The sequence below is a fragment of the Sus scrofa genome, chromosome 13 (genome assembly GCF_000003025.6).
Source record: "Sus scrofa isolate TJ Tabasco breed Duroc chromosome 13, Sscrofa11.1, whole genome shotgun sequence".
NCBI classification, from domain to species: domain Eukaryota; kingdom Metazoa; phylum Chordata; class Mammalia; order Artiodactyla; family Suidae; genus Sus; species Sus scrofa.
The window spans coordinates 70,117,430-70,142,115 of NC_010455.5; the positions used below are offsets into that span (position 1 = coordinate 70,117,430).

The window sequence follows — 24,686 nt, forward strand, 5'->3', positions numbered from 1 at the left end:
TCCTCTGAGCCCTCGACCCAAAAGCCCTGTGGCTCAATTGCCCTGGAAACTTGCAAAGACACGGCTTCCTCATTCCCTAGGGTTGGTGGGGAGAGGGTGGCCGGCCAGGCAGGAGAAAGATGGGGCTGGTCTCCTGAGCTTCCTCTGTGGGGAAGGCCTGGGCAGCACAGGTCCCACATCCCAGAGACTCAGGGCCGTGGGTCTGTGCCCTGTACTTGGGTGGGTCCCCAGAGTCCTCGCAGCACCCTGTGTGTGTGGGTGGGGCATCGCTGACTCATTTCATACAAGGTGAAATCATGGCGCAGAGGTGGGAAGGGACTGGCACCTTGTCATGAGAGCTGTGGGGTAGAGCTGAGATCCCAAACCAGGTCTGGCCCTGCCGGCTGCCCCTGCTGGTTTCTAAGTATGGCACCGAGGTGCTGCCCTGGAAGCTGGTGATAGAGAGGCCAGGTGGGATCCCATCCCCCTGGCATCCATAGGGCTACACTGCCCATGTAAAGGACTGGGCCTCACACCCAGCAGAGCAGGGACAGGCAGCATCAGCCCCGCACAGGCTGACGGCGGAGAGCAGGAGATGGGGAGGAGGTGGAAGGAGGATGCAGGGCACTGAGGTTGAGAGCTGGGCTGCCCGGGATCAAATCTCAGCTTGGCCACTAACAAGCTGTGTGACCTTGGGCAAGTTAATTAACCTCTCTGAACCTCCATTTCCCCATCTGTAAAATGGTAGTAGTAGCCATACATACCTCAGACATGAGGAGATTAAATGAATTAATAATGAGAACAGTGTCTGACACACATGTGCCACAGTGTTTGCTGCCTTTATCATGATTTGTTGAATGAATTAAGCCACAGCATATTCTGGGCCGAGTTTTAGACCCTCAGAAGGCTATTACAAAAGAAGGAACTGAGACCCAGAGAGGCAAAGTGACCTGAACTGGGAATCTGAGCCCCCCAGGTCTGGGTGCTCCCTCCTTTCACCCCTTACAGGACCAAGGTCAGCCACTAGAGCAAGGCTGTGGCCAGGATGAGGCCCATCCTGCTGACCGTGGGCCCAGCCCCCCACAGCAGCCATGAACCTGGTCTTTGGCCAGGGCTGGAAGTCAGGGTGGGTGGGGGGCGGGCAGGCTGTGGCTTGAGGAAGTCCCCCCAGCCTCAGTGTGTTTGTCTTGGCTTCTCCAGGCTGGCCCTGGCTCTGCTATTGTTCTGGGAACCACACCCACCCCTGGGGGCCTGGGGCCTGTCTCTGGGGGCAGGCAGAGGGATCTCTAGGCAGTCACGTCTTCACCCCGCCAAAGGTGCAGCCTGGCACCCTCTCCTTTTCACTTTGACTATGTTCTCCCACCCCCTGCACTTGTCTCAAGCTTGCTCACTGTTGCCGGCGGACATCAGCCTCATCCATCAGACTGGGGGGTCCCCAAGGGTCTGGTCAGACATAGCTGGGGTCTCTGCATTGGCTGATCTCTCTCCAGACCACACAGTTCACCCTTCACTTCCTTCACTCTTTGCCTCGAAGTCACCTTCTCGGTGATCCTTGGCTGGCCACCTAGTTTAAATTGCACCTGACACTCCGGTTTTCCTTCCCACATGAACCTCCCAGAGCTGGTGTCACCATCTGACTCCTACAGAGTTTACCCCTTCCCCTTGTTACAACCAACAAATCTATCAGCTCCTGAACAGTAGGGATCTGTCTGTTCTGTGCCCCCTGGACCCCACCCCTACATCAGCACCTGGCAGGCAGCAGCATAAGTGGGCATCCCGCAGTGCTGCTGGGACCAGGTCACAGAACTCCCTGACAGGCTGGCCTCTCCGTGAGGAAAGAGGCAGAGTGAAGCAGGGCTTGGTGCTCACCACCCAGCCTGTGTGCCAAGCACTGTACTAGGCGCTTACACAACTCGCTTTAACCCCCGCCCATTTTCTGGATGAGGAAACAGGGAGACGTGACCTGGGACAAGTCCCTTAACCTCTCCCAGCTCAGTTCCCTCAAGGTTTAAAGAGAGGTGGTGATAAAATGGCTTGCACGCAAGATGGAGGAGGAAACGGGACAATACTGGTGGACTTGAGCTCCAAGGAGCACGGGAATAACCCTCATCCCCTCTTCCTGCCTGGCTGGGTAGGTGATGTTAGCGGGGGTGGTGGTGGGGAGGTGTGTGTGCTGCTCAGACTTCTGAAGCTTGGGCAGCTTACTTTCTGCATGGGTTTTAGGGTTGCAGATGCTCTGCTCCAAGAAACAGGCAGACAGGGTAGGGGGCTGAATCTGCCTCTGCAACCCGGGACCCACATCCTATCCAGCAGGTGCCTGAGGACCTCCTGGGATCTGTTCAGACCCATGACTTTGCTGAAGGGACTCTATTGGGAAAATATGGCCCTTAATTCTAAGTTCTGCTCCATCAAAATCCCCTTCTCAGAAGGACTGCAGCCTCTGCCCATCACTGTCCCTCAAATGCCACCTTAACTTACCCTTTTGACCTCCAAGGGCTTTCTGATCTTAAGAGATTTTCCCCTATGGAAATTTGAATACTGGGGGTCAGGGATGATGGGGGGTGGGGTGCGCATGTAAAGACAGATCAGCCAACACCTTTGCTGTGACCTGGTGCCCTGGGTTCATACCTGTGATCCCAACAGAACCTTCTGCACAGACTTGTGTCATCAGAATGACCATGACATCAGCCTGTGTCTCAGTCACCAGGAAATTTCTCGGCTCTGTTAATGGGTAACATTTTAGTTATAGGCTAACATTTTCATTATTGATAATATACCAGCTATACCTAAAACCTGAATTATAAGCCAACACTTTAATTATCAGCTACCACCTCTGTTAATAGCTAACATCTCGGTCATCATGTAACACATTAAGCAGCAGCAGATACTCCAGTTACAGCTAACACTTGGGCTAACAACTAAATATCTTGGTTATGAGTGAAAGACTTAATCATCAGTGAAAGCTTTCCTTAATAACTCACATCTTAATTACCAGCTAAATGTAATTCATAAGATAATTTAGTGAATCTGACTTAGCAGCAAAAATCCCAGTCAGGGCTGCTCAAGCCTCAGCGTGTACTTGGATTATCTGGGGATAGTATCCAAGAGTAGCCTGTGATTCGGTGGGTCTGAGGGCAGCCCACAGGTCCGCATTTCTAACAAGCTGCCAGGAGCTGTTGATGCCGCAGGGGTCCACGTGGTCAGTGAACAGCTGGTCATGAACAACACAGCTCCCAGCTAACTTATCAGGAGCATCTCCACTCATGCTAACATTTGCACTACCGCCAGCTCTTTGATGTGGGAACCAGTGGAGTGCGGGAGCTTGTGTAGGCTCCAGAGAGCTGACCGCTCCGTTGGCAGGAATTTTTCAAAGTGGTTGTTAAACCATCAGTAACTTAAAGTTGGACCTGATGGAATGAGAGCATTTACATCACAGGATGGGCAAATGCCACAAAGCGGGGCTCTGTGATCTCTGGGAGGACTGGTTTATCAGGACCCGTTTCATGCAGGGGGGCCTGTGGGGATGGGAGGTGGCCTCTGAGGAAGGCCAGTCTCCACGAGGCAGTGTGTGGGGGTAGGAGCCCAACTCACCTTCCCCGTGGACTTGACGCCCTTCCAGATGCAGAAGAAGCAGACCAGCCAGACCAGAAGAAGGCAGAGGGCAAGATCCCACTTGAGAGTGCCCAGTTCACTGATGCCGGAAGACAGGCTGAGCACGTTCCGCCTTCAAGCAAGCAAAGCCACAGTGAGTCAGGGCCCAGACCCCTCCAGGCTGGGATTCAGATCCCAGCTCCAGTGCTGCCTGGGCATAGGACAACACGCCTCTCCCAGCCGTGGAATCCATGTTCTCAGGAAGTGCATGACATCTGTGTCACAGTCGTGGGGATGCCAGCCTGGGAATGGGTTTGGACTCCTGGGTCAGGCGAACCTGGGTTCTACCCAGCCAGGCCTTGGGCAAGTTAAGAAAACGCTTAAGCCTCAGTTTCCTCATCTGCGAACTGGGTACCAGCTCCCGCATGATTGATTCTCAGCAGACCCTTCCATAGCGTCGACTGGGGGCCAAACTCTGGGTTCAAACTGGGCTATATGGAACCACTGACTTGGGGCTTTACCCAACCACCCAAGCTCAGTCTTTATATATATATATATATATATATATATATATATATATATATATATCATGTATATATATATATTTTTTGGGAGGGGTGCATATGGAGGTTCCCAGGCTAGGCGTCCAATCGGAACTACAGCTGCCTGCCTATGCTGCAGCCACAGCCACGCCAAATCTGAGCTACATCTGTGACCTACACCACAGGTCATGGCAACACTGGATCCTTAACCCACTGAGAAAGGCCAGGGATCGAACCCGCAACCTCATGGTTCCTAGTCGGATTCGTTAACCACTGAGCCACAACGGAAACTCCTTCTCGTCTATAAAATGCCAATAACCACCTTCCCCCAACACGTTCTGTCATCTCCCTCTTTTATTTCATTCACCGTTTCTTATCTGGATCCCTCACTAAAAGGTAAGCCTCCAGAGGGGAAAGCGTGTGTTCCACCCATGGCTGCGGGGCACTCACCTGCCTCTACAGGGACAATGCTGAGGAGAAAACCCACAGAAGGCGCTAACTACTGGACCTGGGACACAGCCAGCACCGATAAGCCTCACTGATTGTTACTGTCATGGCACTGAGCTACACAGGGCAGCTCCAGGCACCTGAGAAGTGCCCCTTCCTCCCCTGCCCCCTCTGGGCTTGTGGCTCAGAGGAGGAGTGGACAGTTAGAAGGAAAATCAGCAAAAATCAGCCACCAACCCTGCCAGCGTCACACAGCACCGCCTGGTCTCTGGAGTCCAGGAACCCTGCTCATCAGGGAGACACTCTCCCGAGAGGCAGGAGCCCCCTCAGGGCCCACAGGGTGCTGGTGGCCAGGAGACACAAAACCCACTGCCATAAACTGTCCTCAAGGCCCCAGAGCTCCAACTGCTGTGGCAATGATGAAGGGCAGCCATATCAAGCACGGGGACATTGGCCACCACAGTCACAGGAGATGGGGGCTCATGCTCCCCTGGGAGGAGCTGGGTTCCCTCCAACGAGTCCGCTCCTGTCCGAGGCCCAGTCTCCAGGAGGGGAGGCAGGAGGGGCTGCAACCTCATGCCTGCTTCCTCTGTGGTAAAACACGACTGCCAGCTCCTGCCCTCAGACCATCACTTGACCTCATCCAGTCTGTAGAGTGGTCCCCTTGGTCAGGACTCGGAAAGCCCATTGGCCCAGAACATTCTCATTGCTTTTCCTTTTTTCCCAAAGAAGCTTCAACATGAGGACCTTGAATAAATGCAAGATTTCCACCTCAACTGACATTCAAGCAAGGCGTTTCCTTTGTTCATGGTCACTCACTGCACCTAGAACAGCACGTGCACATAGTAGGGCCTCAATAAGTCGCTGGTGAGTGAACAAATGAAAGGACTCAACTGCAATGAACGCCAAGTTCGCATGTCAGTTCGGACCCGTCCATGAAACACTTCCACCCAAAACCTTAGGAATGGGCAGTCTCCTTCTGTCCTTCTCCTGCCAGTCACCCCAACATCAGTGGGCTCCCCCTACACCTAGGTAACATCAATGAGGCTTTCTTGATTTATCTCATCTGGTGCAAGGACTAGAAGTCATTTGCCCCATTTGACAGAGGAGTAAAACTGAGACTTGGAGATCCAACCGCCCATAGACACATGGCCAGCAGCAGAGATGCCATCCTACGCCCAGGCTGTCTGACCCCTGAAGCCAGTGCTCCCTGGACCCCACCACACTGCCCCTCTGATTAACAAGCTCTCCAGACTCAGCAATGGCAGGGGTCACCTGCAGCCTCAGGGAAGGGGGCGTCCCTGCGAGGCAGGCTGTCGGCCAGCCACGTCCCCTGGGGCCCTGCCAAGCACAGGGATCTGGCGGTGCAGCAGCAGTTTTAGAACAAAAAGCCCTTCCCCGTGCAGCCTCCAGAGCTTGGTGCCTTCAATGAAGGCTGGGCAGTGGCCAAGGCTTCCTTGTGAATGGGCAGCATAAGGGAGGTACCTCGCGCCCTCTGCACCACAAGGGCACCCTCCCTGGTGCTGGACCACAAGCATCCCTCTGTCTCCCAGGCCAACCTCTCACACTGGATGTCACCCTTGGGGGAAGGTCTGTCTTGCCTACCAGACTTCAGACATCATGGCAGGCACACAGTAAGTGCTCAGCCAATGCTGAGCAGTCACCCAGTCACAGGCAGCCTTTCCTTCTCTCATTAAGGACAAGCTAGTCCTCAGCTTAACCCCCAGAGCCCCGATCCCTCCCACACGCAGCCTGCCCTCAGGTCACCAGCAACCTTCTGCCATCTCGCATCACAATGCTTGGTGAACCAGTGATGGGGGCTTAGCGGGCAGAGGAGGTGTGCAGTGGAACAAAGACCCAGAGGCTCCCTGAGCACTGGCGAGGGGTGCATCCCCGGGCTGAGATAAGTGGTCAGAGAAGGACAGTGTTGTGGCTGCCCCACTGTGTGGATGGAGGCACAGAGCCCAACCCGCAGACTCTGGCAGGATACAGGGGACAGCAGTGCAGTTGCTGCCCATGGAAGTGGGGCAGGGGGACTCCCTTGGCAGTGCCTATGTTTAACTACTTGAATGTTTTCAATGTGCACGCATCACCTTTATAAAAATTACTTCAAATTCTTTAAAGCACTTGCAATGGGCCATGCAGATATTCTGGGAATGGAATAAGTTGGTCTCATCCATCAGGGGTTGTCATAACAGAGCCCGATGTGGGCTCGGGGCCAAAGTGACTGACATCCTGTCCAAAGACATCTCAGGGGTAGCCGTGGAGGCTGGAGAGTGTGTGAGTCCATCTGAATCCCTTTTTGAAGGGACCCAGTTTGAAGGACCCTTTCTCATTGGACCCCCCCCCCCCACCATGGCCTCAGCCACAAAGCACAGATGGGTATTTGTTGGGCCTTCCCCCTCTGGTGCATGGGAAGGCTCAGTAAACTGTAGAGTGCCATGCCCCAGAGGGACTGCCATGGTGCACTGCCCCTCAGTGCCTCCTAACCCCCCCCAACCCCCAGAGGCTGTACAAGTTATTCCAAATCCAGCCACATCACCTCAACACTGCCACGTCCCTGTCCGGGCCCGAGTTGCTCCCCAGGGCTGTTTCAGCAGCCTTCTCACTTGTCTTTCTGCTTCCATGCTCGCCCCTATATGTTCTTATCCAGAGAGAACTTGGCAATACCTAAGTCTGCTCATGCCCACCTCTGCTCCACATCCCCCCATGGCTCCCACCTACCCGCCCCATTCTTTATTGCCTCCCGAACAGGGCAACCAAATGCTCTTTCAGACCCAGAAGTCTTACAGCATGAAGGTGATGGCTGTTAACCCCAAGGCTTGGGCCACAGGCGTATATGGGATGTGTTCAGGACAAGCTCCGTGTACAGTGGTCCCATCTCACCCCATAGCCTTTCCTTCTCCTTTAGCCACACTGGCTTTTGGTATGATCCCTGAATGGGTCCAGCATGTTCCTGCCTCAAGACCTTTGACCTGGCTATTGCCTTGGCTACAAATGACATGACATGCCACCCCATCCTTTCCTGGTCTCTGTTCACATGCCACTTCACCAGATGACCCACCCTTGGCCTCTCTATGTAAAAAGCATTCCTGGTCACGCAGGTAGTACAGGCAGGGCCTGTGTCTGTCTTGACCACTGCTGGATCCAGAACAGTGCCTGGCACAGAGTAGGTGCTCACCAACAAGTAGTTGAGTAAATTAATTATACCCGTTTGCTTGATGGGGAAACTGAGGCTCAGAGAGGTTCAGGAAATCACCTGAAATTATCCAGATTAAAAAAAAAAAAAAAGTCAAGGCTGGGCCTGGTTCCTTTTTTCTGATGCCACCCTGGGGACGAGCTACCCACGTGTTGGGTGCTGGGCTGCCCTTGAGAAGGGCTCCAGCACCCTAGGCTTCCCTGCATCTCTCATACAGGGAGGGGGAGACTCGGGGGTGAGCTGCATTCTTGTCCAAGAATAGTAATGATTCATTCCAGGGTGGGATCCAAAAAAGAATCGCCTGGATGTCTGTTCTGAGTCGGCCGCCCCGCTGCCGTCCAGCCGGCACTCAGATGTAAATACGTCCTCCGAGTGGGCCAAATCGTTTCCTTTTGACTGCCGGCCAGCCATTTATTGGCGATGGCTCTTCCCTGGAGACTGGCGGAGGCAACAATTATAAAAGAGCCCATCCGCCCAGAGTGTGGGGCCACACAGGCCTCTCCCTATCGCACCCCCCCTCAGACAGCTGCAATGGGAGATTGGCTGAGCAGGACTTGTTTGCAAATATGACTCATTCCTTTGATTCTAATAAAGTCTAATGATATGTGCCGAGCTCCCAGGGGGCCCTGGAGAACCGGGGAGGAAGGCACGGCTCCAGGCTGATGAGAGCATTTGGGCGCCTGCCTTCCAGGGTCAGGGGTGAAGTGGGACCTGCAGGACAGAGGGACCTCAAAGTAGAGATGGCAGGATGAGGCTGCATGGGGGCAGAAGCTTTGCTCCTCATCACAGAGTGACCCTGTTCAACTGCAAAGCCAGTGAAGTGACAGTCCGAAGGTTTGGGGCTTTCAGGAGGGAAGGGCATCTCACCGGCTCCTGCTGAGGATGGTGCTTTATTCTTTGCAGACGGGTTGAGTGTGGGGATCCAGGCCAAGAGAAGACCCCATGTGTAACCTGAGAGTGGGGCCACACACACACGGCACAATGTTACCTGTGACCGTGGACTTGCCCTACACGTACGGCTGGCGGGGACATAGACACTGGAGGGGTTGCCCAGTGCTGGAGATCAGGGCTCTCTGCTGCATCCAGCTGCCTGTGCAACCTTGGGCAAGTAACTTAATCACTCCAATCCTCAGGGTCCTTTGTCTCCTTCCTTCAACCCTAAGCCAGGCAAGGAGGTGTTGGGGCCACACTACCTCTGAGCTCTGGACATGGGGTGGCTGCCCTGAGGCCGTGCAGCTGGGACCCTGGGCCAGAGTCGCTGTTGCTGCTCAGGGGGATGGGAGCCTTGCCAGGGCCCTCCACCATCTCCTCGTGTGAAACAAGAGAGGGAGGAGGGGCTGGCGGGGATGACCAACAAGGTCCGTCCCGTGCAACCTTGTCATCTCAGACTTAAGGTGGTTCCTGAGTGCCGGCGGGCCCGTTTGTCAAAGGAAAGGCCAACTGGGGAGCCAGCATGTCTCGTGCAGGTGAGGGAAGCGATGCTGGGCCTGGATGGGCTTTGGCTCGAGGGTCAAGGAGACCAGCCTGGAGAGGATGCTCACTGCTCTGCAGCCTGAATGGGTACCAGCCAGTGACACCTCAGTCATGTCCCCGCAAGCCTCTCCCAATGGAAGCCCCAGAGCAGTCACTGTGGGGCCGGTGGCTGTTTCCAGGGGACATGATATAAGCTAAGTTTCACCCCAAAGGGAACCCACATACCGATGGCTATGCCCACTGAGGCCCTGTATACAGCTGGTGCTTAATATATGCCCCAGCCTCTCTCTCACCAGTGTGCTCCGAGAACAAGTCCAAAAAGCACAGATTCAAGCATGTCACTCCCCCTCCCTTCTCCTATAGCTTCCATGGCTCCCTCTCCTAGAGGACAGAGCTCCAACTTATCAGCCTGACATTCAAGACCTCAGTCCTTCTCCCTCGTCTCATGTGTCCCACCATCCAGCTAAACCAGTGACTTGTTCCCACTCAGATGCTTTCCAAATTCCTGCCTCAGATGGCTATTCCTGCTGTCCAGAATCTCTTTTTCTCTCTCCTTACAGCCTAGTAAGCTCCTACTCATCCTACAAAGCCCAGCTCACATGGCCCCTCCATTTGCAGATAGGGAAAGGAGGTCAGAGAGGGGTGGTGACCTATTGTTCCAGGCTACACTGCCAGGTGGATGCAAACATGGAATCAAGAAAATGAGCACTCAGTGAGCAGTCGGTGTGTTGAACCCCTCGCCTACTCCTCCCTGGCCAGGCAAGAGCATATACGGAAAGGCCACAAGGGGGTTTGAGCTGAGAAGGGACAAGTCTTGATTCACAGCTGACTGCAGAGATTAAAGGTCAGGCAAGCAGAGCCATGACATTCAGGCTGGGTGTGGAAGAGGTGTGATGGGGTGCCATGGGAGGAGGGTGATAAGACTCTGGGGTGCATGTTAGAGGGGAGCCCAGAGGACAGCAAAAGGGTGTGGGGTTTGAGGTGGAAAGGGGTTTGGGGTGATTCCCAGGTATGCTCCCCACCTAAAGGGCCTTGGCCAGGATGGGGCGAAGGGACGGGGGTGAGCCCCTGGTGCAGTGTCATGGGGGTCGGTTCTTTCCTTCCTTCTCCATGTGCCTCAGAGAAGGCAAGGCCCCTGAAAGCAAGTGGTAGGCAGGTCCTCTGGCCCCAGGCCTCCTCCCCTGTGTACTCCAGTCCTCCACAGGTCCTAGGAGGAGAATAGGGTCCCCGTGAGGTTCAGGAAGACCGTGGAGCCCTGCGAGGGCCAGGGAGGGTGCAAAGGCTGCAGCAGGAGGACAGACAGGTAGGCGGCCAGCACTCTCTTGGCCACACTGGGCTTGGGAAAGGGCTGCAGGACACACCAAAGGTAAATGCTGTGTCTTCTGGGCAGGAAAGGGAGCTGAGGTGCTGAGAATGGGAGTTCTAGAAGGCAGGGACCCTAGGATGCCTCGAGCTGGGGGACAGGCAGCAGCAAGGACCTCACTGCTCATGTCAGGTCCTTCTCAGAAGCTCTCGGGCCTGAGATAGAGGGGACAGCCCCTTTGTAATGGGGGACATGTGGGAAGGGGCCATTTTTACTCCCTCTGAAGGTGAGTCCCTCTGTCCCTGGGGACAGTTTTATTCATAATGAGGCCACTAAATGAGTAGTAATGGCCCACATTTATCCAGTAGACTCTCAGGACAGGCCAGGCACGGTCTCGTTCCATTAGGGCTGCCCTACAATGCTGGGAGGGCGGGGTTATGGTCCCCCAAGTACAGCTGAGGACACTGAGGCCCAGGTAGCAGAAGGCACCTCCCCTGGCTGGAAGTGGCAGAGGGCTCGAACCCAGGCATCGAGGCCCCCTGGGCACCTGAGTGGCTGGGTGAGTGCCAGTGTCCTGGGTGGGGCAGGCTGTGCAGGCATAGCAGAGAATGGACTGGGCTGTGGTCTCAGGCCCCGTTCAAGTAAGAATGAAGTGCCTGCCTTTCTCTGTCTATAGACTCAGCTCTCCAGAGGCAGGGGTGCAGGGGTGAGGGGAGGTGAATGGGCCTGTACCGGTCTTTGCTTGCAAGTGGAGAGTATGTCCATGTAAAGAGCTCTCTTCCCAGGAGCCCGGGGACCTGTGAGCATACACTGAAGGCCTGCATGGTAGGAGACCATCTAGGTAAGAACTGACTGACCCTTTCTGGCCTAAGAGCCCCAGTCCTGGCCCTAACACTTGGCTGGGACCAATCAGCAGGTAACTCCCGCTTCTGTGGGCCTGCTCCTGGGCCGGATTCTAAGAGGTGGAGGGACACCTTGAAACACAGGTCCACACTCAAAAGACGGGGGTGGGGGGGTCTCCTCTCATGATGATCAGCAACCACCTCCTTGTCCCCTGCCCCTGGCACTCAACCCCACATGAGGCCTCACCTCAGTTATCTCCAGGATTGAAGGGGCCACTGAGCCCCCAGTTTAATAGCTCATGAAGAGCAGGTAAAGCAATGCACAAGTAAATTTTTGATTGCTCTCCAAGCACTGTGTTAGAAGGACTTTCCTGTACATCAGCTAAAAGTTACCCAAACTTCTGGTAATTCTGCCTTTCTGATGTTGGGCCTGTGTGTGTACCACTGCAGCTATTGACCATATTGTGGTAGACTGCAAAAATGCCCATAATTCTCCATTCCTCTCATAAAGAGACACAGCCTATTCCCTCACCTCCTGGGTCTGGGTTAGTCTTGTGGCTCTCTGTGGCTAAGGGGACATCAACAGAAATGGTATAAGCAGAACCTTGAAGAGTGCTCCATCTGTTGTTTGTAGAATGCCGAACTGCCTATGAACAAGCCCAGCCTAGCCCGCAGGGTGATGAGACCACAGGGACCAGGTGCCTGTGGCACTCCAGCCAATGGCCAGTGACTTCCAGCAAGAGCTACCCTGAGGTCCTACAGCTGACCTCCCCATGAGGGAGCCCAGCAAAGACCAGAAGAACTGCTCAGCCAAGCTCAGCCCAAACTGCCAACCAGCAGAACCATGAGCCAAATAAACTAAATGACTATTGCTCAAAGCCACCAAGTTTGGGGATGGGTGTTATGCAGCAAACACTAACAGATACATAATTTTCACTCTATCTACATACATTTTCACTGGAGTAACTACTTCAGCTTCATACATGCATTCTTCTCTGTGCAATAACAGGTTTGATATGATAACTCTATTTTTTTCTCACATACATTAGGACAACGATATCATTTTCAGACAACATAAGTACATATACCTGCCTTTGGGAAACAATCCTCACAGAGATCCCATGGGTGTAGGAATGATTCATTCCTCTCATTTAACAGTTAAAGAAACTGAGGCTCAGGAAGGGGCAGTGACTTGCCGAAGGTCAAACAGCCAGTAAAATGGCAGAACTGGGATTCAATTCCAGGCCTGTCTGAGACCAAAGGCATGAATTTATCTCCAGATCTGTACCCCCCTTCCGCCCCCCTCCCAGATAGTGGCTCCCATGTCCCTGGGGAGAAGATGAGGGAGTGGGCTGCCCTCTGCCCCCACCCATACCCCCCATCCTCCAGCAATGCCAGCCTTACTCCCAGAACTCGGTGACTGGGGAGGTGAAGTTGGTGGTGCTGAGGGAGATCCATAGGCTCTTATTCCTGCGCAATGTGTCCTCCAGGCACTGGGGCGTGTTCCAGCTGTGGTTGCAGTGGGCCCAGGGGAGCTCCGACTGGAAGGAGTTGAACAGGTAGTATGTGGCCCAGGCCAGGATGATGATGTAGTATATGTTCAGGAGGGACACGATGACGATGGAGGCATAGCCGATACCTGCAGGTATGGGCAAGTGAGGTGAGCATCACAGGAAGCCACATCCTCAACAGAAGACCCTGGTATTTCCAGGCCTGGGGCCACCAGGGGCCCTTCAACAGTGACCAACAAATGGATAACTGGATGGGTGGATAGGTGAAAGAATGGATGGCTAGATAAATTAGATAGTTGGATGAAGTGAAGGATGTATGGAAGATAGACCAGTGAACAGATGGTTAGATGGATGGACAGACAGATGGGTGGTTGGATGGATGGATAGATGGATGGGTAGTTGGATGGATGGATAGATGGGTAGATGGACAGATGAATGGATGGTCAGATGGATGGTCGGCTGGCAGGCTGGTTGGTTGAATAGATTGATGGACAGACGGATGGTTGGTTGGATGGATAGACAGATGTTTAGATGGACTGATAGCTGAATGGAAGGATGTTGGATTGATGGATGGATATTGACTTGGTTGGATGGATGTGTGAATGGTGGTTCACTGGAAGGTTAGGTGGATAAATGGATGGATGAATGAGTGCATGGAAAGATGGAGGTTGCATAGATAGACTGTCTTAACTATCAACCAGTTTAGTGAAAGAAAGGTTTAATGAACAGATGGATGAGTTGATTTACATGGAAGACTGAATGAATGGACTCACGAATTCTCTCACCTCTGCCACTTACAGTCATGACAATATTATCTTATGAGAACATACTAGGCACTAGGCAAAGGACTAAATGTTATAATAATAATAAAGCTACCACTGATTTGGGGCTTACTACACGTACAAAGCACTTTGACATGGCTATGTCATTTTGTCTTCATAGCAACCCTAAAAGGAAACATATTATTTCCATTTTATGGATGAGGAAATTGAGGCACCAAGAGACCAAGTGGCTTTCCCAACGTCACAAGAATTAGCAAAAAGAAGTGGGACTTGAAGTCAGACAGAAAGCTTCCTGCATCTGAGGGCTTCCCTTCTGCACTGTGACAACCCAGAGAGGCGGGAAGAGCTACGTGGAATAAGCGGCATTTCACGTGCTGGTTGCAGCCTGCATCAGGCTTGGTGCCAAGTGACTTGCATGAGACGCCAATGGACCTGGCAAACCGAGCTCAACAAAAGTGTGCTGAGCCCTGAACACTGGGCCATGGGCACCTTTGTCCATACTCACCAGCAAACAAGGGGCAGATCTTTTCCCAGCAGGTGATGCCCCCTTCAGAGGTATACTGGCCTATGATTACCTCCAGGAAAAACACAGGCAGGCCGCCCCCAAACAGGAAAATAAAATATGGTATGAGAAATGCACCTGCAGAGAGAACAAAGCGGGGGAGGGTCAGGTGACAGCTGTCACAAGGCCGAGGCAGCAGGTCTGGCTCCCAAGCCTTCCCGGCCAGTGGAATCAGAGAGCCCAGGTCGGGGATGGGGATGGGAGGGGACAGGCCAGACTCCCACGCCTGTGGAAATTTTCCAGGCCCTGCCCACCTGTCCAGCTGGACTCCCCCTTCCGAGGTGTCCCTCTACCTTCTTCACATCTACCAGGTGCTCTAAGCCTGAGCCTTTGCTTAAGCTGTGTGCCTGCCTGCCTTCCCCATATCCATCCATCTGAACAAGGGCCATTCAGCCTGGCACCTATCTCAAACAGGCCCCCCTGTCACAGCCTTCACCTGGCCTTCCCCTAGCCCCCTCTCAGCCTCCCCCTAGGCTCCCCCAGCCTCTCCCTAGGCTCCCTCTAGCCTCTCCCCAGCCTTCCCCAGTCCTGCCTAGGGAAGCAAGCTGAGAAGAACTGGCTGGGAAAGCTGTGGTGATGGGAGGCAAAAGGCGGCCTCTCCAGCTGGGGGTGGGAGCCAGGGAACAAGGTGGGGGTGAAGAGTCGGGTGAGGGTTCCTACCTGGTGATCACTAATGGCTTCAGCGGGTCCATAAACCCTTTGAAACCGTGGGCACCTTGGGTCTATATGTATGTGCTTTGTTCTGGGCGGCGTCTAGGACACTCACCAGAGTCCCAGAGGCACCTGAGACCTACAAAAGGTGAAGAAACCAGGATCGAAGGCAGAATTTCCCTAAAGGTGGTTCTCCTGATATGGGTGGCACACACACAGGCTGGGCTCTGCTGGCAGACCAGACCCCAGTCACAGCTGCCATGGAGGGCTGGGAGGGAACGGCTCTTCCTCCCCTATTCTTACTGTGCCAGCAAGAAAGTCTCCACTGCATGCTGCTTCTCCAACAGGAGAGCATCCTAGCTCAGGGCCTTCAGCAGGTAAAAAATCCAAAAACCAAAACCCCCAACCAACCAGCCAACCAGAGACCTTATGTTTAAAAAATGCCTTCACCGGGTGAAGGGCTCAAAAGGGAACAACTTCAGGTTGTAAGATAAATTCGTCCTGGGCATATCATGTACTTTGGACTGTATATTTGAAAGCTTTGGAGAGCAAAATCTTAACAGTCCTCATTACAAGAAAAAAAGGAGTGTAACTTGTGATGACAGACATTAACTAGTCATACTATGATCGTTCTACACAGAGACGTAAATCATATTGTAGCCCTTAAGCTAAGACAGTGTTTTATGTCAATTCTATCTCAATAAAATGTGAAAAAAATAAACATTAAAACAAAAAGTTATCTTCACTATATATTTTTTTTCCTGGATGTCTTTCTAGCATGGCAAATGACAGTGGTTTTTTATTTAAGGTGGAAAACAAAACTTGCTTTTGAACTCCATTTGGTGTACGTTAGAACAGCAAAAACAAATATTAGGAAAGATATGAAGTAAGGAAGACAGGAGGTGAGGAGATAGGAAGAAATTTACAAAGGGGGCATGTGAACATCTGAGGCTGAGAGACATGGGCCTGGCCTCATTGCCCTCTTCAGAGATGGTAAACTGGAGGATCAGAGAGGGTAAGGGATCTGCTCAAGGTAACACAGTAAGACTCTGACAGAACACGACCTGATTCCCATATTCATTTCCTGCCTCTGAGATGGGGCGGGACAGGGATGCTGCAGGCTGATCGGGAGAGGTCAAGGTGGCAGGCTGGAAAGCCAGGCGTGGGGAGGCCAGCCATGCTGTGGCCCTTCTTCTGCATCCCGACTCTCAGTCCAGCCCAGGCTCACCTCCACCGTTTTTATAGCAGAGGTATGGAAAACGCCAGACGTTGCCCAAGCCAACGAAGCCACCGGCCACGGAAAGCACAAAGTCCATCTTGCTGGCCCACTTCTCCCTCTGCGGGGGCTTCCCCTCAGCCTCATCCTCAGGCCGTGTGCCTGGGCTCTTTCCTGGGGATGGCTTCAGGATGTCCTTGTGGAAGTCTTTCAGACACTGCAGCTTCTCCTTGGTGGCCATGTCCTCCTCGTTTTCTGCGGGGGACAAAACAGACCCGATCGTGCCATCAGTCAGGTACAGCCTATGTACACATCTTCTGCACAACCCCATGGGCCCTCAGGCCCTCGGCCTGAGGCAGGGGGCCTTTCCCCAGCCCATCCCATTGTCTGTCCATTCTTCTGGCCCCTCTAGGTGGTCAGGGACCTAGGGATCTAGGGAGTGACAGGTGCCATCCCCCTAGAACCTGCAGGACAGAAGCAGCGGACCCACACCTGTCGTCCCCGAATGTCACACCCCATCCTCCACCTGTAGCACAAAAAGCACGCATCCACCCAGCCCTGGCATCCTGTGTAGAACATGACATCCTGAAGGCAGGTCTAGGGCACCTTCTAGACCACAGATAACCTGCCTGCATTTTCTAGAAATCATCTCCAAATTTCAGATTGGCATAGAAAGCTATGCTTCCCATCTCACTGACCACCCAGCACAGTGCCTGGACCATAGTAGGTGCTCAGCCCTCCCTGTTCAAAGAACGGGTAAGGATGACCTAGTGAGGAATGGGGTTTCAGGCGGGAATGGAACATTATTTGAAAATGGGGTTTCCATCAAAGTAAGAAAGTACAGTCACCTCTCCGCAGCATAAGAAATAAGGGACCTATAAGAGTGCCAGTGAATCCCATGTGTCCAGCACTTTCCATCCATGCTCTGGCTTGCTCAGACCCTGTATCACCCAGGACCCTGCCCTCTGACTACCTGTGGGTTCGTCAAATCTCTGTGTGCCAGGAACCATCCCCCATCACTTGCAGCCTGCCCCTGCTGGGATGCCGTGCAGAGGAAGTCTGCCACCAGCCAGCGCAGAGCCCTCCTCTCCGATGTCTTCAGGCCTCCGGGTCCTCAATGCTCTGGCAGCTCGGCCTCGAGGGCAAGAACACCAAGAGTCCCAACCCAGCAGGGGTGCCTCCAAGAGTCTGCCCCAGAGGGCCACACAAACAGGTGCAGGATAGACAAGATGATGGCAGAGGTGACCCACTCAGAGCCAAGCAGTTCTGGATATAACTTGCTTGTCTCTATAACCCAAATCAGTGGCCCACACTGAAATATCAGTTTCCACAGAAAAGGTGATATGCCTAGGTCCTCTTGAAAAACTGGAAGGTGGGCCATGTTGGGTTCACGTTCCTTATATACAGGGACCATCACCTGGACACACCAGGGCCAGCTGGCCACTTGGCTCCCTGGACCTTCCATTGTCTGAGTGTGGCTTGTCACTGGCTGAAAATGCCCCCAAGCCTTCGCCCCCTCGTTAAGGTCTCCACCTCGACTACAATAGGCTCTGTGGGACTGGGACCTGTCAGCTGTTTTGTCCACGGCTGACTGCCCCAACCTGGCACACAGTAGGTCATCAGGCAAGGACTGCTGGATAGATGGTCCCCAGAGTGGGTCAGTAAGCAGCCAGGGCCAAGTACCAACCCCAGCTCTGCCGTTTGCTAACCCTGGGACACAGACAAGGCCTGGGCCTCGGAGCCCTGCGTGGCCAGGAGGCGGTCCAGGCAGTGCAAGGTGGGGGCTGCCTGAGGACCTGGGAGTGGCGAGCGGACACCCTGGCCTGGCTGCAGCAGCCGTGCTGAGGAGCAGAGGCACGCAAGCATGACAGAACCCCCGTTTCCCCCACACCTCCTTCCTCTCCCTGGCTCGGGGTGGGGGACCCCGATTGTTTCGCTATCTGGTGGAGAGCAGACCCAGAAAAGGCTTCCTGGAGGCGCCGGGCGGTTCACTGGGCCTTCCTCTGTCTCCTGGAGTGCAGACCAGCGGCATCCGCACGGCCTTTCTTAGACCTGCTCCCTCGGGGCGACGCGGGGGTTCTGCGAACACGCGGCTACTGTAAAAATAGCCCGAGCAGCCAGCATTGTTCCAGCCCTCATTTGTGCAGCCCCCGATGGTTATCTGGGCAGCCCATTGTGGGCGGCTGGACAGCAGCATAATTGGAGGATGTGGGGCTCCACTCCCTGCTAGTGGAGATGTTTTTCAGGGAATGACCCCTGAGCCTCCTCACCAAGAAGAGCCGGATCCGCCCTTTCAGGCCGTCCTCCGATCTCAGGGCTGAAGGCACCTCACAAGGGCAGCTGGGCAGAGGAGGTGGCACACACTGGTGAAAGCCGCTCTGCGTCCTGGCTCTGCCCTCTGGGCCCAGGCCCACTAGTCACTGGGGCCTCAGAGAACCCTCTAGAAACATGAGGTGGAGGCAGCAACAAGTTACCTGGGACCCTTCGTTCCAGACTCTGTTTCCATACAGGATGGGGCCTCCAGCCCCTTTCCACACTCAGGACCCTATTCTCCTGAGGCCTGTAGCCAAAACTAGGATGGGGGGCGGAGACTTCCATGTCCTGCAGGGGAGGGGGGGGTGTCTCCCCACTCCTCCCTGCCAAGGTATACCTAAAGATGTGTTCCTCTGTCACCATCACCTGTCCTACCTGGCTGCTACCATCCTGGCCTTCAAGAACACACAGCCAAGCCAGCAGCCATGGCCTCATTAAGACTCACTCACGCCTGGATGAGGTCAGGCAGAGGTGCAGACACCCCAATTCTCCCTCAGGGGAGCTCGTTCCAAGCCCCTCTAGAGTGTCTAATGAGCCCTGTGCCTATAGAAGCCCACACCAGCAAGGCCCCTGGATTCTGCCTCCTACATGTTCCTGGCATCCACCCACCTCTCTCCATCACCATGGCAACCACCTTGCTCCTGCCCATAGCCTTGCACGGGCAGCCCCAGGAGCCTCCTCACGGGTCTCCCTGCTGCTTGTCTGCCCACCCCCGCCCCCCGCCACCATCTGTTCTCAATACAGCCTCTGAAAGCAACTTATAAAGCACACAGATCACAATGCCCTCCCATCCAGCCCTCCATCACTCCTAGAACTCAGGAGCTTCTTACCACAGCCTACTGGGTCCCAGCACAGGCCCCTTCTCCTTGGGACCCTGGTCCCACAAAACTGCTTTGGTTTGGCCCACTCCTCAGGCTGTACCAGGTCCTCTGGTAGCAGCCTGGTGCCTGCAGGAATCAAAGAGTGAGCCCTGGCCTAGAAGCCGAGAGCCACTTTCTGACTGAGTGATCTCAAGCAAGTTACTCAACCTCTCTGGTCTTCAGTGTCCTCATCTGTAAAGTGGGGTAACCATGGCTACCTCATAGCAATGTTGTGAGGACTAGATGAGGGGGTGTGCATGGCAAGTAGTCCTTACCTAGTAGCTGCTAGTATTACCATTATTATTATTGCTGTCATCATTACAAGGGGCCACTCGGATCTCAGGGTATGTAAGGCTCAGTCTTACTTAGGATGAGATCAGCAAGACCCAGGGAGGCCAAATGACATTCCTGAGGTCACAGAGCCGAGAGTGACAGTGACATGCTGGTCTGGAGCCCCCAGCTCTGCCTCTACGGTCTCCCCTCCAGCCTAGCATGACCTCAGATGCCGCCTCCCTGGAGTACCTCATCCGCGTCTGCAGCGTTGAGATGTGGCTCACTGTCCCTACTGACAGAGTCGGCTCTTTGGAACGAGCCCCCTCCACAGGCGTCCCTGCAGCCCGCTGCCTGGCCGGCCCGGCCAAGAGCTGCTTTCCTTGGCACCCTGCCCAGGGCTATTTTGTAGTGACTGTGATACATTATTCCCCATTTTAAGAGCTTCCTTTTTGGATGTTACAGCAACAAGCGACAAGAATCGGTCGCAAAACAGAGGCTCCAGGATGAAGGCTCCCGTCTTGCCCTGCTGAAACTCTCCTAGTCTTTGCTCCAGCCAGGACTGGAGGCCAGAACCAGTCGCACCTGAAGACCAACTTGCAGATCACGTGGTCAGTTTGGCGCATGTCAGACAGAGTCTACCTAGTGCCAGCAGCGTTAGGGTTTGCAAGGTATTCCTTTGTTTCCTCCCAATTTAAAACTAGCAGCTTTTTGAGCATGTTACTTTGCGCTGAGCTGTCTATAAAGTTTTCTACAGTCAATCCTCAAACACCCCCCACCCCATGCTGCAGAGGGGATTTTTAGAACCTTTCAGATGAGGGGAGTTGAGGCTCATGCAGGGAAGTGAGTAGCACGCCTGAGGCTACACACAGGAAAGAGGCTGGAGGCAGAAGCTCCCGCCCAACACTGCCAAAGGCACTCGGGCAAAGACTGGGGAGGAGGTCTCAGCAGGGTGTGCAGATGGGGACACTGAGGCCAGAGGGGAAGGGGGCACAGAGGCACAGAGCAAGCAGCAGTGTGGGGCCGGTGGCCCTAGCTGGGTTCTGATTTGAGTTGCAGATGCTGCCACGGCTGCCTGCCCTGGCACCTGCCATCTTGGCCCAAGGCTTTGGGGGAACCAAGATCATGGCTAGATCCCTTGTCTGCCCTTTCCAGAGTGGGCGTCCCTCCCCTGACTCCATGCAGTGTTCTCAACTAATTGAGGTCATAACTAATCCGTGTGACCTGGTGCAGGTGACAACCTTCTCTGTTTCTCAGTTTTCCCTTCGGTTAAAAAAAAAAGGGGGGGGTAAAATTAAAACATGCCTCCTAAGGATCCAATGGGATGATGCCTGTAAAATACTCAACACAGGGCCTAGTACCTACAAGGGATTAGTAACTATTAGCTATTACTGAATAAACTAGCTGACCACATTGGGATTTTATGCTACTATGTGATAGGCACTGCATCTTCAGTGTTTAAAAAAGGAAAAAACAAAGCAAGCTGCATTTATTGGGCACTGTCTGCATGCACATTTATTTAGCCCTGTGTGAAGCGCTTCGCTAGCATTTTCTTAGTTAACCCCATCCACGGTGCCATGACCATCTCCCTTTTGCTGACAAGGCACAGAGGGGTGAAGTTACTCGCCCCGGGCCACAGAGAAAGTCAAAGGCCACAGGAGCTTCAAAAGGCTCTTGGGTCTGTTTTGGCCTCCAAGTTCCCTGTCCTCAACCATTTGGCAGTTGGGGAATCACTTCTTTGGCTCTGTCACAAACTGAAACTGGGTCTGGTGCCTTTAAGCCAGCTGCAGGCTGAGTAGCTGGACTGACAAATTAGGGAAGTAGATGAGGGCAAACAGGGAAGTGAGGGGCCACATGACCCAGAAAGACAGGGCAGGGCCCAGGACCAGGGCAGCACTTAGTACCGTGGGAGCCGGCTGAGCAGGCTCATGGAGCGTTGAGGCCTGGGGCAGGATGGGTGGAGCCACGGACCCTGGGCTTCCTCTAACAAACAGGGTCCCAAATGCCTCTGATGGCTCTAAAGTAGCTCCTTTAGGCACTCTCTCCATAGAATGCAGGCTGAGGGCAGGCTCAGTGAGGAGGAGGTGGAGGAAGGCTGGGATCGACTAGTAATATCTGCCGCAGGCATGCTCCTTAGTACCATCCTGGCCCTAAAGTGTTTGACAGTTAAGCATGAAAAAAAAATGTGTTAAGAGCATTATCTCACTACTTAGGGTAGCTGTTTTTGAAAAGAAAGCAGAAATCAATCCAAAGAAGGTTTTTTGTTTGGAAGCACAAAAGACCCAGAGTAGCCAAAGATATCCTGAAAAAGAAAAATGGAGCTAGAGCAATCAGGCTCCTGGACTTCAGACCATACTACAAAGCAACAATCTTGAAAACAGTATGGTACTGGCACAAGGACAGAAATAGAGATCAGTGGAACAGGATAGAAAGCCAGAATTAAACCCATGCACCTACAGCCAACTCACCTATGACAAAGGAAGCAAGAATATACAATGGAGAAAAGACAGTCTGTCCAATAAATGGTTCTGGGAAAACTGGACAGCCACATGGAAAAGAATGAAATTAGAACGTTCCATAACACAATACACAAAAATAAATTCAAAATGGATTAAAGACCTAGATAGAAGACCAGACACTTTAAACTCTTAGAGGAATACATAGGTCAAACACTCTCTGACAAAAATGACAGCAACATCTTCTCAGATCTACCTCTTAGAGTAATGGCAGTAAAAACAGAAATAAACAAATAGGACCTAATTAAACTTAAAAGTTTCTGCACAGCAAAGGAAACCCTAAACAATACAAAAAGACAACCCACAGACTGGGAGATAATCTTTGCAAATGAATCAACTGACAAGGGATTAATCTCCAAAATTTATAACCAACTCCTATCACTCAATACCAAAAAAACAAACAAGCCTATCAGAAAATGGGCAGAAGGTCTAAACAAACAACTCTCCAAAGACATACAGATGGCCTTTTGGTTTTTTAACACATGAAAAGATGTTCAACATCACTCATCATTAGAGAAATGCAAATCAAAACCACTATGAGGTACCACCTTACACCAGCCAGAATGGCCATCATCAAAAGTGTACAAACAATAAGTGCTGGAGAGGGTGTGGAGAAAAAAGGAACCCTATTACACTGGTGGGAATGTAAATTGGTGAAACCACTGTGGAAAGCAGTATGGAGATGCCTCAGAAAACTAAATATAGACCCACCACTTGATCCAGCAATCCCACTCCTGGGCATCTACCCAGAGAAAACCATGACTCAAAAAGACACATGTACTCAAATGTTCATTGCAGCACTATTTTCAACAGCCAAGACATGGAAACAACCTAAATGTCCACTGGCAGAGGAGTGGATCAAGAAGATGTGGTACATATACACAGTGGAATATTACTCAGCCATTAAAAGGAATGAAATACCGGCATTTTTTTGCAACATGGATGGACCTAGAAATTATCATGCTAAGTGAAGTCAGCCATACAATGAGACACCAACATCCAATGCTTTCACTGACATGTGGAATCTGAAAAAAGGACAGACTGAACTTCTTTGCAGAACAGATACTGACTCCCAGACTTTGAAAAACTCATGGTTTCCAAAGGAGACAGTTAGTGCGGTGGGGGGATGCGCTGGGGTTGGGGGATGGAAATGCTATAAAATTGGGCTGTGATGATCACTGTACAACTATAAATGTAATAAATTCATTGAGTAATAAAAAAGGCTTTTTAAAGATGCTTTTACATAAAAAGGTACACATTTAAAAGATTGAATCATTTGATGGAATCATGCGGTCTGTATCCTCTCTCTTGGTTATCTATTCCTAAGTCAGGCTAACTCAAGCATGACAAGCTCAGAGGCCTCCAGGGACCTGGCAGGCAAAGGACAGGGTCCAGTGGGGAAGGGCCTGCAGCATAAGGGAGTCTGGGTTCCAGGCGCTGGCAGCTCTCAGCTCCAGCTCCAGTGGCTGCCTTTGGGATCGGGGCCACTGGGGCAGATGCTCCAATTTCTGGAGAGGTGTTGAAATCTAAGATGTACACGCATACACAAATTCCAGTTTCTACAACATCATGTGGCCACACACCCAGTGTGTCCTCTTTGGTCAGATCATGGGCTTGGGTCATCCCAGGCAGCCTCAGCCAAGGGCAGGGCAGGCTCGGCTGGAGATGCTGACCAGCCTGGCCTCCGAGTCCTGGTGGCTCGCCCCAGTGAGGTCAGCCAGGAAGCCCGGCATTGTTTGGCCAGGAACAAAGTCGAAACAATGAGTGATGGTAATGTGGTTCTAGTGAAAGTGAGTTCTGTTGGGGAATTGTTTTCAGCAGGATGACTCTGGGGACAGGGCTTGTTATCTCCTGGGTTCAGTGTCTGTAGGCAAGGCCCACCCCCCCTTCCATGAGATAACCTCAACCCCGCCCCCAAGAAGTCTTGTGTCTATCCCCAGAGACCCCCATTCCAGGACAGGTACCCTGCCTGGCTCAGGCTCAGCCTTCAGCCTACAGGAGTGCTGATTTTGCCCAAGCCTCAGGGAGCCTCCCCTTTCAAAGATCAGGAAGCTGAGGCTCAGAGAATGGGAGGGTCTGTCCTAGGTCACATGGCCACCAGGCAAGGCCAAGATTTGTACCTAGATCCTGACTCCACGCCACTGGTGCCACCCCAGAACAAGGTGGCTTCTGCACAGGGACCTACCACAGCAGGTTGTGCTTATTGATCTGTGGTTTGCAGGACACGGGGTGAAGGTGAGCAGGCTTTACAAAGAACTGGCCTCTGGGGTAATGCTGGGGTGGCGGCAGGATGTGGGCCCAGTGTACAGCCACCTCTCCTTCCCCTCACAAAACCTGCAGGCGGGCGGGGGAGGAAGGGGTGGGCAGTCTGCTCTGGGGCAGGATGGCCAGTGTTGCCCTGAGGGGAAGGCCAGCTGGGCATACAACATGCCCCAAAAAGAGGTGCCCCAGGCCCTGGCCAAGTAGGCACTGAGTCAGAAAGCAGTATCTAGGTCCAGTTCTAGTTCTGTGGGCCAAGCTCCCCCCGCTGAGCATCTCGGATGTTTGAGGATAAGACCAGGCGAGGGCAGCTCTGGCCAGCGGTGAGCACTGAATAAATATTTACTGAGAGCCTACTCTACTAGGTACC

At 53.0% G+C, this 24,686-nt stretch overlaps 1 protein-coding gene across 6 annotated transcripts in view; it reads right to left on the reverse strand.

Annotated features, from left to right (window-relative positions):
* Nucleotides 1-24,686, reverse strand: part of SLC6A6 (solute carrier family 6 member 6) — a 79,509-nt gene that overhangs the window by 23,357 nt on the left and 31,466 nt on the right. For 5 of the 6 annotated variants that reach the window (XM_021068503.1, XM_021068505.1, XM_021068504.1 and 2 more), the window contains 4 exons: nucleotides 16,111-16,353; nucleotides 14,175-14,309; nucleotides 12,781-13,015; nucleotides 3,571-3,703 (listed from right to left, as the gene is read on the reverse strand). In XM_021068503.1, the coding sequence (XP_020924162.1) occupies nucleotides 3,571-3,703; nucleotides 12,781-13,015; nucleotides 14,175-14,309; nucleotides 16,111-16,339 (732 nt within the window). In that variant the 5' untranslated portion in view covers nucleotides 16,340-16,353. Of the gene's footprint in view, nucleotides 1-3,570; nucleotides 3,704-12,780; nucleotides 13,016-14,174; nucleotides 14,310-16,110; nucleotides 16,354-24,686 lie in introns of those variants that run through there. The other variant, NM_001319102.1, reaches the window with a different exon arrangement.